Genomic DNA, 16,902 nt, shown 5'->3' with positions numbered 1-16,902 from the left:
AGCGGTTTGCGCGGCGAGCGACGGCGGCTGGAGAGAGGAGGGCGATGCGGCGAGGAGAGGGACAGAGTGGAGTGTCGAGTGCGGCTGGCTGCGTACGGGTTCGACCGGACCAAGCTACATGGAGTGACCGAGCGGGTGCGAAACTTACCGAGCGGGTGCACGCGGGTAAGCCACGGTGGCACCTGACATGTGGGCCTCTATGTCAGATACGGGGTCAATACATGCTTATACGGCTGTCAGACCGTTATTCAACACTTAGGCTTAGAGTTGGTACTGCTTGGCAAAAAAAATGACTAGTGGTACTGACTCGTTACAACATGCTGAAGTGTGGTAGTTCCTTGCAATTAACTCGTTAAACAGCACGTATGTACATGTGGTCCGGCCTAGCCGGCCCCCTCCTTTCCTTGCAGCCGAAGCCTAGAGGTAGAGATAGAGATAGTCAGTTTATATTCTCTGTTATCCTTTGTAACTAGATATCTCTTCCCCTCTCTCCCAAGTTGTAATCTCGACTACTTGTACGCTATCCAGGGAGTCGAGCCCTTGGCCATATAACACCTAGGCGTCGCCCAGAGCAAGGGTACGACGTTTCCCACATGGTAATCAGAGCCTAACTCTTCCCATCTAGCGATCTCCTCCTCCCACCGCTGCACCTCCTGCCATGGCCTCCTCTAGCGCAGCCAACTCCACCCTCTCTGGCCAGATCACCGAACACCTCACCCGAACCAACTACATCCTATGGCGAACCCAAATCACAGCATAGCTTCGGGGGGGGGGGGTTCTTTGGCTACGTAACGGGAGCATGCCGGAGCCGGCCAAGGTCGTCGTCAGCAAGGACAAGGATGGCAAGGAGGAGTCCATCCCCAACCCGATTCACTCGGTTTGGATCCGAGAGGATCAGCAGGTGCTTCGTTACCTTCTGAATAACCTCTCCAAAGAAGTGCTTGTGCAGGTGACCTCGATCGCTCATGCGCACGAACTCTGGACAGCGTTAGCAAGCATGTTCTCGTCCACATCGCTGTCTCGCGTCAACAACATCCGCGCGTCGCTCACGAACGCGCAGAAAGGACAGCAGTCGGTGGCCTCCTACTTCGCATCCATGCGGGGTTTCGCCGACGAGCTAGCTGCAGCAAGCAAGCCCCTGCAAGATGATGAGTTGATCTCCTACATCCTCAATGGGTTGGATATGGAGTACCAACCGCTTGTCTCTGCCCTCGATGCTCGGATTGTTCCTATCACCCTTGATGAGTTGTTCTCTATGATGAGCAATTTTGATCAACGGGTGGCCATCTTCCAAGGAGCAGGCGCAGGAGGCGGCTTCAAATCTTCTGCCAATGCTGCCACCCACGACAGTGGCGGGGGCTCACGTCATCGAGGCCCTCCGGGGAACAGTAAGGGCAAGGGCAGCGGCGGCGGAGGCAACAGTAGCAACAACTCTGCACACAATAGCGGCGGCGGTCGGCCCTCCTACACCAACAACAGGGGCCGACGCAATGGCAGCTCCTCCAACAGCAGGTCTCGCCCCGACACAATCAGATGCCAAATCTGTGGGAAGCCAGGGCACTCTGCCAAGGACTGCTGGTACCGCTTTAATGTGGACGATGATGATTCTTCTCAAGATGAAAAAGTGGCCGGAGCTGCTGATGGCTCCTACGGCGTCGACACCAATTGGTACGTTGACAGTGGTGCCACAAACCACATCACCGGCGAGCCTGACAAGGTGACTATGCGAGAGGAGTACCGTGGCAAAGATCACATCCACACCGCCAGTGGAGAAGGTATGAAAATTAGTCACATTGGTCATTCAGTTATTAAAACCCCTCATAGAAAAATTCATCTATGAAAGATTTTGCATGTCCCTAGTGCTTCTACAAATCTTGTTTCCGTCCATCGCATTTCCATTGACAACCATGTCTTTCTTGAATTTCACCCCTTCTTCTTTTTGATTAAGGATCAGGCAACGAGGAAGGTGCTATATTGAGGTAGATGCGTTCGTGGGCTTTACCCTTTGATCCCGGAGATTAGAAGATTGAATAAACAAGTTTTTAGTGCCACCAAATTGTCTTCAACACGATGGCACGATCGATTAGGACATGCTTCATTTTCTTTAGTTGAGAAGTTGCTTAGGAAGAATAAACTCCCATATGTTGGTGAGCGAGATGTTGAAACAATTTGTTATTCTTGCCAAAAGGCTAAAAGTCATCAATTACCGTATCCAATCTCCATAAGTGTTTCTGCTATGCCTTTGCAACTTATCTTCTCTGATGTGTGGGGGCCTGCACCCTCTTCTGTTGGTAGACATACCTACTACATGAGTTTCATTGACGGCTATAACAAGTTTTTTTGGATCTATCTTCTTAAGAAACGATCCGATCTGTTCCAAGTTTTTCTCAATTTTCAAGCTTTGGTTGAACATAAATTCAATAGCAAGATCATTTCCCTCCAGTCTGACTGGGGAGGCGAATATGAAAAATTAAAGTCTTTCTTTCAAAAACTTGGAATTTCTCATCATGTGTCTTGCCCGCATGCTCATCAACAGAATGGGTCTGCTGAGCGCAAGCACATACACATCGTTGAGGTTGGCCTAGCACTTTTAGCTGGCGCCTCCATGCCCCTCAAATTATGGGATGAGGCATTTCTTGCTGCAGCACACATCAGCAATATGCTACCTAGTCGTGTCATAAAACAATGAAACTCCCATGGAAAGACTTCTTCACACAAAACCAGATTACACAACACTTCGTGTTTATGGGTGTGCATGTTGGCCCAATCTTCGTCCTTACAACAATCGCAAGCTTATGTTTCGATCTAAGCAATGCGTGTTCCTTGGTTACAACAACCAACACAAAGGTGTCAAGTGCCTTGACGTACCTACTGGTCGTGTGTATATATCTCGCGATGTTGTTTTTGACGAGACACAATTTCCTTTCTCCAAACTTCATCCCAACGCCAGCACACTTCTACGTCAAGAAATTCTCCTTTTACCACCAAATCTCACCGGCCTTGATCTAGGGGGAAATAATTATGATGATCAACTGTTGACTAACTCTCATAACCGTGTGCATGAGCCTTGTGATGATGCAGCTGAAAATTGTGTAGAAAATGATGAAGCAACAGCCACAAACACTTGACATTTTATGTGTCAAGTTTTGGGGAACAAATCCCCCTCGGGATCAGTAGCGCAGGAGATCTGAAGCAGATCCGCCTCGGGATCAGTAGACGGCAGGGCGCTGGAATCCGCATCACCCACCAGGCGTGGCGCTAGCGCATCCACGAGCGACACGCGGCACTCCTCCACCGGTCCTGGCGCGGCCTCCAGCCCGCACCAATCAGGCGTGGACACCCGGCCCACTGGGACTCACTGGGCCACGAGCGGGCCCCACCACTACATGCGGCGACGTCGGCAGCCAAGCCCTCCATCGCACGGGCGCGAGACAGGAACGGATCCCGATGCTGATCCTGCCCTGTCCCCTGGCCCGCGATCCAACGCTGATCTGCCCGGGCCCAGCCAATCATTGCCGCATGATGGGCTACCTGGCGCAGGATCTTCTGTGCTGCATGCACCCGAGCCGGCGCTTTCTGGAGCCGCAGAGGATCCCGTCGATCTGTCTGAGGCTGCTACAGCAGCGCCGACAGGATCTGCCTCGGGATCGCCACCTGTTCATGCGTCAGCAGGATCTTCTACGGCCATTGCTCCGCGTACACGCCTACAAAGAGGGGTAACCAAACCTGTTAATTATAAACAAGTTGTGAAGTTTGGTTTGGCATGTTTCGGAGGTGAACCTAGCACTCCTGAAGAGGCATTCAGCGATACAGGGTGGAAGAAGGCCATGGAAGAAGAATACACTGCACTCTGCAAAAATAAAACATGGCACCTGGTTCCCCCAAGGCAAGGTAAAAATTTGATCGATTGCAAGTAGGTTTTCAGAATAAAGAGAAAATCTGATGGAACCATAGATCGCTACAAGGCCAGACTTGTTGCGAAGGGCTTTAAACAACGGTATGGCATAGACTATGAGGACACCTTCAGTCCTGTTGTTAAAGCTGCTACTATTCGCTCATATTGTCTATTGCTGTTTCCAGGAGATGGAGTCTCAAACAGCTAGATGTATAGAACGCGTTCCTTCATGGTGTTCTGGAAGAGGAAGTATACATGAAGCAACCTCCTGGGTTCGAAAGCAAAAGCAAACCATCTTATGTATGTAAACTTGACAAAGCTCTATATGGACTGAAATAGGCTCCCAGGGCATGGTACTCACGACTGAGTCAGCAACTGCAAGCACTTGGCTTTCTTCCTTCAAAATCTGACACATCCTTGTTTATATACAGTAAGTCGAATACATACATATTTGTTCTTATTTACGTTGATGATATCATTGTCACAAGTTCATCTGATGAAGCTGTATCAGGTCTGCTAAAGGATTTGAATGCTGAGTTTGCCCTTAAGGATCTAGGAGACCTACATTTTTCCCTAGGTATTGAAGTTAAAAGGCATGAAGATAGTCTTCATCTCTCTCATGAAAAATATGCCACTGATCTTGTAAGGAGAGTTGGATTGCAAGGATGTAAGCCTTCACCAACACCACTATCTAGCACAGAAAAATTGTCACTTGTTGAGGGAAAACCTTTGAGTCAAGAAGACAGTACCAGATACAGAAGCTTAGTGGGAGCTCTTCAGTATTTAACCTTAACAAGGCCTGACATTTCCTTTGCTGTCAACAAAGTATGCCAATTTCTTCATGCTCCCACTACAACTCATTGGACTGCTGCAATACGCATAGTGAGATATGTAAAAGATACTATAAACCTTGGTCTTACTTTCAGCAAGTCCTCTTCAACTCTTGTTAGTGCTTTTTCTGATTCTGATTGGGCAGGATGTCCAGATGACAGACGCTCCACTGGAGGTTTTGCAATATTCTTTGGACCAAATTTAATATCTTGGTGTGCAAAGAAACAAGCCACAGTGTCACGATCAAGTACAGAAGCTGAGTATAAAGCACTAGCCAATGCCACAACAGAGATTATATGGGTTCAGTCCATGTTGAAAGAGCTTGGTGTGAAGCACACTCGAGTCCCGTGTCTATGGTGTGATAATCTTGGTGCTACCTATTTATCTGCTAATCCAGTCTTCCATGTCAGGATCAAACATATTGAGATAGACTTTCACTTTGTTCGAGAAAGGTTAGCTAATAAGCAATTGGAGATTCGTTTTGTGCACTGACGAGATCAAGTTGCAGATGGGTTCACAAAAGCATTACCTACAAGGAGTCTTGAGGAATTCAAGCGTAATCTCAACTTGACCAAGTTGTGATTAAGGGAGGGTGTTAAACATCACGTATGTACATGTGGTCCGGCCTAGCCGGCCCCTTCCTTTCCTTGCATCCGAAGCCTAGAGGTAGAGATAGAGATAGTCAGTTTATATTCTCTGTTATCCTTTGTAACTAGATATCTCTTCCCTCTCTCCCAAGTTGTAATCTCAACTACTTGTACGCTATCCAGAGAGTCGCGCCCCTAGCCATATAACACGCAGGCGTCGCCCAGAGCAAGGGTACGACGTTTCCCACAAACTCCTCATCTAGAGAAATATTGCTTCAATCTAACATATAAAGCCTCCTACGTTACCCGCCGTTCTAGCGCACTTGCATCGCGCGATGGATCCGGTTCACACGATTCACCTCGCTGTCAAAATTCTGCTCCTTTTTACCTCTTTCTCAAAGATCTGGCCGTAGGTTTTACTTTACATTGTGGCTTCAAGTTTCAGTGCATGACGACTGGGCCATCGTTGCACACGGGCCCAACATTTCAGTCACGGCGCGCGTGTGTGTGAGTTGTGCCACGACGGTGGAAGAACCCGAGAGCGAGGTGAAAACCTAGCCCCCAATCCCCTTCCTGCCTCGAGCCCCACGCCCTACCCATTCTCCTCTCCCCTCTTCCGCCGCCCCTCCCTGCCTGGTAGCCCGTGGTCGCCGCCGCAGCCTCCCCTCCACCTCGCCTTCCTTCTCTTCCCCGTCCACTCGTCATCAACGACACCATGGAAGGACAGGGAAAGGAGAAAGGGATCCCGTCGGTGAAGGGAAGGAGAAAGGGAGCCCGGGGAGGAGCTCGAGCCGAGGAGAGCGGCCTCGATCCAGACTCAGCAGGAGCAGAGGAGCACCGCGCGAGCCGGCACGCACCTCGTCGCAAATCGTGCAGCAAGCTGAAGACGCGGCAAGAGCGGTGGTCTTGACGGCGATGGCGGCCGGGAGATAGAAGATGAGGAAGAGTGAAGGAAGGGGAGGAGGGACAAAGAGAGGACAGAGGAGAGGGAGGTGCAGCGGCCTGAGAAGAATACTGCAGGGAAAGAGGAGGAGGTCAATCGTGTCCCTGGGGTGCCGAGCAGATCCCCACCAGGGGTGGACTGGCACTTGGAGCCGCCGCCGCCGCCATTCCGCCTCCCTCCTCTCTGTCCGACGACCACGCAACCCGGAGGAAGCCGCCGCCCAAGAAGGTCCGGGGACGCCCGTTGGCGAGCTTCAACCACCCACATCGGGGCAGAGGGAGCCGCACGCGTGGCCAGCAAGTGGACCGACGGGAAAGACGCGCGCCGCGGGCTCGATAGGGAGAAGAGATGAAGGGGGCGCGTGTGGGCGGCTGGCCGACGGGGAAACCATCGCGTCTCTACCGCGTCTACGAACTGCAGGTCAGTTTTGGCACAAGTGAGCTTTTTCTTCATCGTTTACTCATCTTTGCATTGTAACCTGAGCTCATCTCTTGATTCGTGGGAGATCAGAGCAGGCATGTCTTCATGGTGCTTTCGGAGGGGCAGGGCCCCTGAGGAAAAGTGGTGGTTGGGGAGGAGGACGCCCTTGTCCTTGGTGTCCGGGCCGCCATGGCTGACGCCGGAGCCGTTGGTTGGCCTTGAGGTCATCCGTCGTTGGCGTCCTCGTCATCCATCCAACCACCAGGTCCTCGATCCATCTGCGGCCGCTGCACCTCCACAGTACGGCCGCCGCCTTTTTGTTTCCCTCTTGTGTTCATCATCTCAGAATTTTGTTGGCACTGGATCATGCAGGGAGGAGATTCCTGAGGCATTTGATTCTTGTGGGATCCCAACACATCTTGCAAGATCAACAACAAGTGGCTGGGCCTCTACATTATTCAGAAAAGCTATTTTTATCTTTCATTTATTTGTCTAATTTATGTGCCCGTGTATTCGCCTCCGTTCCGCTCTTGTTGAAGTTCCAACGAATTTCTGTGCTACCTAAGAGGTACTAATGCTCATATATTACAATTTGGTACCCACGACCTTCAGTCACGGGATCTTGAGAAAAGCAGTTTAGGCATTTTGTTTGTGTCAACTATACAGAATCCCTGCGGTTCGATTTTTGGTTTGTAGGCAACCAACACAATATGCAGGCAAACAGAGATGAGGTTTTGCTGTAGTAGGCAAATATTCATTGTCCATTTTATGTGTTTGTAGGCAACTGAAGTACTCAACCTGTATATATCCATTAATTCATGTACAAGCCAATCTTTTTTGGCATATCCGTTGCATGATCAACCTATGTATGTTTGTAATTTTGCCTTACTAAGCTGCTATACATATACTCAGTTTGTCTTTACTGAGCTGCTATACATACACTCAATCTTGTGGTGATTACAGCTTTGAGCTTGCAACTGAACCTTAAGACTACTAATTACTTTTGTGGATGGTTAAACCTGAAATCTGAAACAAAATCTGGTAGCAGTCTTGCCCCCCTCAGCAAAAAAATATGCATTGAGGTCAGCTATCTTCAACGTCCCTTTTTTCGTTTCAGTAATGCATGACCATAGCGTGACATGAAGTTCTATCTTGATCCTTGCCATGCTACTGCTTTGTTGAACCATCTCAAGGCGTATGGACCTGGTTCTTTTTAAGCACAATTTTCTTTTATTGTCTTTACATGCTCATTTAATTCGTTTATGTTTCCTTTTCCGTTGCGGTGGTGGATGATATATTCTCTGCCATGAATGGATGTTTTTGGCGTTGTGAGATGGCGTAGGTAACTGATGAGCTATGTTTTTAAGGCAGTAAGGCGAGGCAAGGCGCTGGGGGGGCGCCTCACCGCCTAAGCGGTAAGGCATAAGGCAAGGCGGACGCCTTAGAGAGTTCTGACTAGTAGAATGAAGTAGAACTTGGTAGGCAACTAGGCATACACACTACACATCTTGCACTTGCTGCTGGTTGTAGAGTCCATATAGCTCACCTCTGTGCAGTCTGTATGCTAATGAGGAGAACGTCCCTCTATTAATTTTGGGTGTTGGGTTCTGTTTAGTGAAATTTTGAAAATAGTTGGCCTGGTAAAACACCACTGTTTGCCCTGTGGGTCAATAGGGACTTGACAAACAAAAAATGCATCACTCTCCATTTAATGGCCTAAAAACACTGGCATGTTTGGATGAAATTTTCATCTATATGTATAAGCCGTGGGCTATTCCAAGAAGAGGGTGACTATGCATCAGTTGTACAATCATGTGTCCATCTGCTGCTTTTTTGAATCGTATAAAATCTAGAGCTACCTTACAAAACTATTCTGTTTACTATGGAGTAAAATCTAGAGCTAGCTTATAATACTGCTTGAAAATAGCTTTGGCTCTTCACACCTGGGAGTAATATGACAGTTTGCATTCCTATTTTTGTTTTCTCTGTATATATATACAGTTTTCATATTCTATTTGTTTGCTCCTGAAGCTTATGTTTTCCTTTTTCAGAATTGAGTGTGTATGAACAAAGCAATAGAGGTTGTGTTAATTCCTAGAGCCTAATATGTTCTTTTGTCTCCTGGTGATTAGTTCGAATGGCCGTGTGAGGTAATAGAGCTTTCTATCGTTGCTTCCTCATCCTTCTCCGCCCTGCATTCTCACATTTTTTAATGAAAAAATAACCCTGCATTCTCACTTTGTTAATGAAAATAAATAAAGGGATTACAAGCACTGCTCTGTGCAAGAAATGGGTGTATGTGTTCTAATTTAGTTGCTTGGCCTGCCAGCCTATCTTCCCTGGATGCTTACTTTCTTACATGTTGCACGTCATGTTACAGTTTCGCCGGCCTGTCTCGGCTCATGTTAGGCACCATGTCTCGGCTCATGTCACGGTGACATGGTGTCTATAGCCTGTTGGGGCGCCTGCGGGTATTCTCACTGACCACCTCTGCTTGTTTTGGCTCCTTCTAATTGATGTGTTACTTTGTCTATTTTCATGTACCCAGATCCCTGACAAAATCCATGTATTTAACCGTGGCATGTTTGGCGGCTGCAGCCGCGTGGCAATTAATTAATTCTCATTCAACGTAATTTACTTCTCCCCCTTTATGTATCATGGATGGATATACATGGTGGTTGGCTGTTATTATCGAAGCAAGAGTTACTGATGATGACTACATTTGAGCTGGTTTGCTGCTTACAAATCGGTAGAGTGATTTATCTTGCTAATGCATATATAGTTATGAATGCAGCTCTTTCGCATCTAGAGATTGTATGGCAGCTGCCTCATATTTGTACAGTAGACCTGATCTCCTAATAGTATTTTGTGATGCACATATTTTTATTTCTTTTGATTTTGCCTTGGTTGTTATTTATGCTTATAGCTTCATGTCTGGGATTCTATTTCAGGGCACTGTTTTAGTTGTTAGTTCAGGTGCTTTTGATTTTCTGAATGTATCTAGGTAATGTCGAAGATGCTCTGCTCTTATTTTTCAGACATTTACTTTGCTTATTTTGCTTCTCCTTAGCCTCTTATTAGTGCCAATCTTCTTTTAAATAGCAGGGACATTCTTTTACTTTTAGGAGGGCATATTTTTCCTGGGCTCTGATGGGTCTTTTCATATATTTCAGATATCAGTGGTCCATGTCACAATAAACAAGTGATTCGTACTTAAACATGACATGGGGAACCTTGGATACACCATTCAGGACAGGGATATACTCGATCTGAGAGAACATGGGCTTCTTGCCTCCGTCTTTTGTACCCAGTTTACTAGATATTAGATAACAGTGGGTATTTAAAAAAAATTGTTACAGAAGTGCCTTGAATATATTCAGCATAAATGGGATGACCAGGACATATGTGAATCGGATTTCTTATTAACTATACTTGGAAAACGATGATGTGATGAAGATATGTCTGCACATGAATACGACGGTTATAGATTTCAGTTGTGCTCTTAAGCATAATTCTGCATCTACAACTATCGTCACTGCTGTCTATATTCCAATTTTAGATTCGAAAATGATTCCGATGATTCTTGTCTGCCTTGGGCAACCTTTCCATTTCAGTCTCATGTAGGATTTTGGTCCCCGTGATCTTCCTTGCATAGATGACCTACTCCCAATCCTCCTTACCTCCCCTCTGACTCCTTTATGTCTCAGTGGTTGCCCAGGCTTTCGTTCAAATTTGGCATGATTTTTTGGTACACATTACCCAACCAACGCCCTCCCTTTCAAAGGAAAATGATGATTTTTTTTGTACTTAAGTGTGTTGTGTGCTGTCTGTGGCACTGTGTTGGATTTTTAGAGAAAATATCATTGTTGCTTCACTGCTATATGTGGTTTGAGTTGATGCTCTGTTCAGAAAGAAACAAGTTTAGAATAGGTAAATTTTAGTTAACCCCATTGTTTTGCTTTAGGCTATCCTTTGTATTTTCCTTGTCATGTTTCGTGCTTCATAGCATGTGTATGGAAGCATATAAATACAGCAATATAAACTGCAGTTGTAGTATCACATTTTTCTATCATAAATGTGTAGAAATTTGAGAGCTTAACAGGAGAATAGAATCAAGGAGAAGAATGAATGCTTAGTTCTATGCGTATGCATGTAGAAGCATCTCCTTGATCATTGATCACGGCAACTAGGAATCCATCATACATCTATACTATCTGCACAAGCACACATAATTCGGTTTAAACTATTTATGGTTTCTGAGAACACCAATAGCTAGCTAATATATCTACTTGTTGAGTTAATGGGGTGACCCGCATGTCCATCTCTGAAAAATACAGTAAATACCTATCCTGAAGTTAAAACTTATGTACCATTTTACCCTATTACCGGTAAACACCTATCTTAATAAGCGCGTAGTTTAGAAATGAACTTCACGGATAATTGTTCATGTTGTTTGAATCATAAGTGAATGAGGTGTGGTTATTCTTAATTTTAACTGAGTGGTACGACTGCAAATTAACGGTAAGCTGTTGGTAAACGCCCTCTTTTTGGTAACTTGATAGTGCTCATTGGCTTTATTGCTATATGCTGACATTATAATTCTCTGTTGACCTGCTCATGCAAATCCTACCTTTCCGGTCAGGTCACTACTACATGTTGGTTGACTGATCCTATCCCAAGATCGGTCCCCTCCTGAGCCATTTGATCACCAAATGCGCACGCAAACACCTCCCTCCCATCCCCATCTTCCGCAGCGCTCGCACGCTGCTGCATGGTGCGCTCCCTGAGCCACCCTTGTCGGCCACACACAACCTTACGACCAAACTTTTGTACCATTACTATATTACGGGTGTTCTCTATTCTCAGCATTCTCTGTTAGTTTTCTATCTCTGGTCTTATAGTTATATTCTTTAGAATATCGCCAAGTCATGGCTGTAATCGAACATATAAATCACGCTTCATTTAGAGTCAACAAAAGAATGGAGTAACAGGGCATGGGCTTCGTTTAGAATCAACAAAAGAAAAGTTTTTTTCAGAGTAATTTTCAGTTCACTGTTTGCTTCGACTTTTGTGACTTATGATGTTTGGATCAAGGATTTCAAGATTTCCTGTTTTTATTATTGATGATGGAAGATGGATCAGATTTATGCCTGTTCTAAACCATTTATTCTCTGTTTGGGCTGTAATTTCTAAGTTAGCTTTCTTAGTAAAGAACTTAATAAAGCTTTGTTGCTGCGGACTATTTTATCTTTTCTTGGATAAGATTATATTCTTTAGCTCATGAGCTGACCTATTTGTGATTTGTACCTCAGTTCACGGGATATCTCATAACTGAAACCATGAACAACAAGTGCTTCGGTTCTGGTGTTGGCGATCCATTGCTTGAGGCGACATCGTGTGCAAGATTATTCTTGTGGAGGCCACTGGCATGGTGGCACCCTCCTGGGCCTGCTGATCCCATTACCCAGGTTAGCTTATTCCCCTTTCCTCATGCCTGATTCCTATTTTTGTGTTGCTCTGTTCGATTTGGAGTTTCCCCCATGTTCCATGAGATGCCTTGGCGATGGCTGAGGCCTCCTGTTAGAATGTGATTGATGTGGTGTTCACGGTGAGATAAAGTTCGAGGTCCATTTGATCCGTAGTTATTCTTCCAACATATTTTGTGGCTCTCATAAAATTTGGATGACATCCCGAATTTGAACTGGGCGAGGTATGTCATGAACGACATTATATCAGTAGCACGGGCATTGGGCAACAAACTCACTGATGAGACAAAAGCCACCTTTTTCCTATAAACATCGCTAGGCTACCCGCTATTCTGAGGCTCCCGTGTGCACTACCCTCTGTCCCGAATTATTTCCCCATTTCTCCTTGGTCTAAACTCTAAAAATCCACATAAGATTCCAGGAAGGTTTAGCTCAGCTAGATTTTGTCATGTATTTAAAACAAGTTCATGTATAATGTTTTATAAATAATTCAATTGAGGTAAATCAACAAGTCTATATTTGGTTTAGCATGGATTTTTGGGGATTCAATCTTCGTCTTTGCTAGCTGGAATTTGAGTCAAGAAATCTGATAGATAGCTAAGCTAAATTTTGTATTGTTGCACCAATAGCAATTGTAATTTCTTTCTCACCTTCCAGCTAAGTCCCTATTTAATATGGTTCTATATTGGTTTCTTTAATCTGATACTTGTCTAAAGAGATCATTTTAAGTTCTGCTAATCACGAGTTGACATCAAAATTCCTTCGAGTCTCATTCAGTATTCTTTCTTACTATATTACCTAATTAAGTGACAATAAGGCAAAAACAAAGTTGAAGCATCAGAATGTGCCGTCGATCAATATTTTAGTTAATAGATCGTGAAATTGAAAAGGTTAGTTTGCTCTCTCCAAGAAATATCATATCTTAAACCATGTTCACACACGCCATCTAAACCTATGTGATGCCTCTTGGTTCAGTTTTGATGAGGTGTGTGCAGAGAAAAGGCAGCATAAAGTTGGTCCAAAGAAAGCAGTGAATATTAACCTGGGAAGGGTGTGAAAATTGAGCTGCAAGGAAAACCGTATCAACTTTTTCCTTTTTTCTCCTGAAAATTTATATACAATGAGAAAGTTGATATTAGCATGTGGCATACGTCACGAAGGAAGCTGCACTGAATGAGTCAAGGGAAATCTGAAACTGCAGGTCGAACCTTCATCACCGCATTCGCGCCAAAGTGAGCTCAGATGAACCATGGGCTATCAGTCAACATAATATCCATAGATATATCATCAACCCTGTAACCAAAACTATTATAACCTTTCCAAGATGCACTATAACTTTATGGATCATAATTTAGCAACAGAAGAGTGGACAAGGAAAAAAAACTCTTTAGTTTAGTTAGTTTGAAGCCAAATTCTAATCATACAACTGAAGCCGAAAAGATTCTATGGGGTCCAGCTCCTAATGATTGATGATGTACAATGTGTCTAATTCCAGTTCAAAAGTCTTTCACTTGATTGGTTTGACCTCTTATTTTTAGATGGTATTAGTAGTCAGTTGAGCATTGATTTTTGGATGGTATTAGTAGTCAGTCAAGCATCTTGCATCTTGCATATTTTGAGATGGTATTAGTAGTCAGTCGAGCATCGATTTTTTCTGTTTTCACTGCAAGTTTTTTTTTTTTCAAAATTCATCTTTCTTTGTGCTAAATGTTCTTTCTTACTGAACCATCACTCCAATTGTAGGTTGCGTGTTGCGCCTAAAGGTTGGATATACGGTGATATGGTAATGCCGATTTGGGAAAGCAGGTGTACAGTGTGTGTTAATTAAGAAAACAATTTATAATCTGTTATGTGATCACTGCATTTTAATTTAGTATATGCGATCCCCTCAAGTAGGGAAGTATTGAATGCACCTCTCTGGCAAGTGCACGCATATTGTTAGCAATGTTTAAATTGATTACCCCTGGGACGATGATCTCCATCTCCTTATTGTGGACGTCGTGGTTCAGTACTGGGGGCCTGGGGGCAACTCTCTTCCACCATGTATGTTGAATGCATTCCATCTGAAACAACGTTAAGTGCATGCTTAGAGCAGGTAAGACAATGGTGGCTGCGTGGTTGGTTGACGTGTCGCGACGCTACCCGATGCCATGTATTGCTGGATTGACGAGCTTCATTGAGCTCTATGCGGTGGGTGCATCGATCCTATCTACTTCTGTCAAAGTTGGTAACTAAAGCAGTAAGTTAAGCCTGAAGGGAAGCTCCAGCCAACAACAATCTGCCATTCTCCTCCACGGTGCACGGTGCCCCCCCCCCCCCAACAAATGTAGCACATAAGCGGCGTCCATAAAAATCAGCGCCTAATCCAACGACATCGTTGCTCAAGAAACACCGTACCGAACACAGCCCACGACAACAAATCTAATACCAGAGGAAACAATACAAACCAGATTGCACGCAGGGCAAAGCAGCAGGCCGAGCAGACGCAGGGCGAGATGGATGACCAGAACAGCAACGGCACAATTCGCGTGGACAGCGAAGCAGCGCCCAAGGAGCAGCCGCGGAAGTAGCACCGACAGCCGGAACAACACGACGGCGGGGATCCTCCAGCCACAGCTTGGAACCGAGGCGTATCCAGCACCCCAAATCGCCAATCTCCACTCTTCAGAGCTGCGCCGAGTCGCTAGCCCCTTGAGAAGACACGCTCACAGGGAAACCCATACACACACCCGACACGCGGCTTGGACCAGCGGCCAGCTAGAGATTAAAGCTTGCTGAGAGGACACGCGCACACACACCCGACACACTGCATGCATCAATGCACATCCTGGGTCCTTGCAGCCACAAGGCGACGAGCGCACTACAACTCTACCTGCCTACGGATGGTCACGGGCGGACATGCCTTTTTCTAGAACATGGTTGTTGTGATTTTTTAGTGGGATGATAGTATGGTTAATAATACAACAATCGGCTATAAGGCCACATGTACAATAGTAAATTTTAAGTGTGTACTACTCCCTTTGTTTTCAAATATAAGTCCATAAAGTAAAATGGATGAATTTCCACTTTAAACTATATTTATATACATCCGTATGTAGTTCATCATGAAATATCTACAAAGACTTGCATTTAGAAACAGAGGGAGTACGTTATTAATAGTTGGCCTACCATACAACCTCACAAAGTGTCTTGAGTCTCGTGCTGCAACTGGCTAATAATCAACAACCCGCTTCTCTTCTCTCTCCTCCAACTAAGCAAATATATAATATTTTAGTCCTTATAGCCTGCTTATTTCACCTTATTGTACTTGCTTTTATGCCGGCATGCGAAACGGGCCGTCGTGCCAGCCTGTTTAGGGAGGGGCTGATCCTGGACTAGGGAGGACGCGACCCGAGTACTTAGCGTGCCTGGCCCTTTTACCAAGGCCGGGCCGGTCCATTTGGCCAGGTTTGCACACACGGAAGCCCACACACACCCGACATGCATAACGTTGTGGCCCACCACGCGTCCACCCTTGAACAGCGGGCGCCACCAAGCAAACACATTTAAGAGCGCTCCCAGCCATCTATTTACAGTGAGTTTTTTAGAGTCTATATTCTTAGGGATTGTTTTTTCACATAAACAAATGTAACGATCCAGTCAAAATCCTACCGCTCAATTGAACGAGGGAGTTCCTACCCATATGAACTTTCTTTACCAAAAAAAATTAGATCTATTATAATAGTTCATCAGAAGTGCAAAGCATCTCAAACATACTACAAATTACAGAGATTCCGAGACCACCAGACGATAATTACTGTTGTCAGAACTCCTAGATAAAGCCACACACAATTAGATAAACTCCATAATCTTACTGCTTATTTGAAGATGCTCCCAGTCAAACAGGCGGAACTCGACGGTACCGATGATGTTGATATCAACCATATGACTCAGGCTCATGCCAATAGTTATCGCTATGTAACTGTGTTATTCCAATTCTATATAATTCACATCATTTCACCCCCAGCTTAATACCCCTCTTGTCATTTATAGAACCACCACCCTACCGCGAGCACAAGCAGCCCCTAGAATATATTCATCGCCCACGCAAGGCCGGGTAAGTCCCAAAGTTCAAAGGGAAAAAATCCATTTGAAAGATGGAAAGTACAGTACTCGCGGTAAAAACTCTTATTACTTTCCTGTTTGCAGCAACTCCTCCGACAAATACTAAATACTATAGTTCTGTGTAAATTGGTAGGCAAGCTAGGTGAGAACTACTTAGACGAGTTCGCTGCCCACTGTGTGTGGGCAAATACATTTAAGCTGTATAACAAAAATATTCGCAATCTTTGAAATATCATCAAAGACAAGAAAACTCCTAACCATTACTATGTATGCCACATGACAGAAACATTTGCTACTGACGGCAAAAGAATGGTAATCTTAAACAAATGCATTCTTGTGTTTCCTATAAGAACATGCTAACAAACCATATACTGAATAACCTTTATCTTCATTTGCAGTACTTCAGTACACACTTTTCTAAGAGAAGCCTCTTCCCGCACATGGATGCTGAACATGATGAGCTACCGATCAGTACAGGAGACGGGACCACCAGTGTCATGGCCCACTTTATCAAGGGCGTCGACAACAGGGCTACACTCACAAAGAACTGGAGCAGCTTCTTCATAAGGCAAATATGAAGAAAGGGTATGCATATGCTTTCGCCTTCAAGTGCACGTCTAAAAGCCTCTGCATGCA

At 45.2% G+C, this 16,902-nt stretch overlaps 1 protein-coding gene, 1 long non-coding RNA gene and 1 pseudogene across 4 annotated transcripts; 2 read left to right on the top strand and 1 right to left on the bottom strand.

Annotated features, from left to right (window-relative positions):
* The first annotated feature begins 1,135 nt into the window (after positions 1-1,135).
* On the top strand, positions 1,136-1,274 carry LOC123073139 (uncharacterized; annotated as a pseudogene).
* A 4,668-nt stretch (positions 1,275-5,942) lies between these two features.
* On the top strand, positions 5,943-12,762 carry LOC123072297 (uncharacterized). Of its 3 annotated transcripts, XR_006434984.1 has the most exons (7): positions 5,944-6,676; positions 6,767-6,941; positions 7,049-8,091; positions 8,728-8,826; positions 9,057-9,147; positions 9,275-9,425; positions 11,989-12,726. XR_006434984.1 is itself a non-coding variant. In XM_044495860.1 (3 exons), exons 1-3 carry the CDS (start codon positions 6,250-6,252, stop codon positions 7,061-7,063), a joined length of 612 nt encoding a protein of 203 aa, XP_044351795.1. In that variant the 5' UTR covers positions 5,943-6,249; the 3' UTR covers positions 7,064-7,319. The 3 variants fall into 3 exon arrangements, 1 of the variants encoding a protein (XP_044351795.1); XM_044495860.1 differs by lacking the exons at positions 8,728-8,826; positions 9,057-9,147; positions 9,275-9,425; positions 11,989-12,726 and having other exon boundaries at positions 5,943-6,676; positions 6,772-6,941; positions 7,049-7,319; XR_006434985.1 differs by lacking the exons at positions 5,944-6,676; positions 6,767-6,941; positions 7,049-8,091; positions 9,057-9,147 and having other exon boundaries at positions 8,165-8,826; positions 11,989-12,762.
* A 326-nt stretch (positions 12,763-13,088) lies between these two features.
* LOC123072298 (uncharacterized) lies at positions 13,089-14,497 on the bottom strand. The gene is made up of 3 exons (XR_006434986.1): positions 14,124-14,497; positions 13,371-13,455; positions 13,089-13,265 (listed from the first exon to the last, which is right to left on the bottom strand). It is a non-coding gene; the product is annotated as an uncharacterized lncRNA (long non-coding RNA).
* Positions 14,498-16,902: the final 2,405 nt, after the last annotated feature.

Source organism: Triticum aestivum, chromosome 3B, assembly GCF_018294505.1.
Source record: "Triticum aestivum cultivar Chinese Spring chromosome 3B, IWGSC CS RefSeq v2.1, whole genome shotgun sequence".
Lineage (NCBI taxonomy): Eukaryota > Viridiplantae > Streptophyta > Magnoliopsida > Poales > Poaceae > Triticum > Triticum aestivum.
Note: the sequence above shows the minus strand (reverse complement) of the source record. Positions and strands in the feature narration are given on the sequence as shown.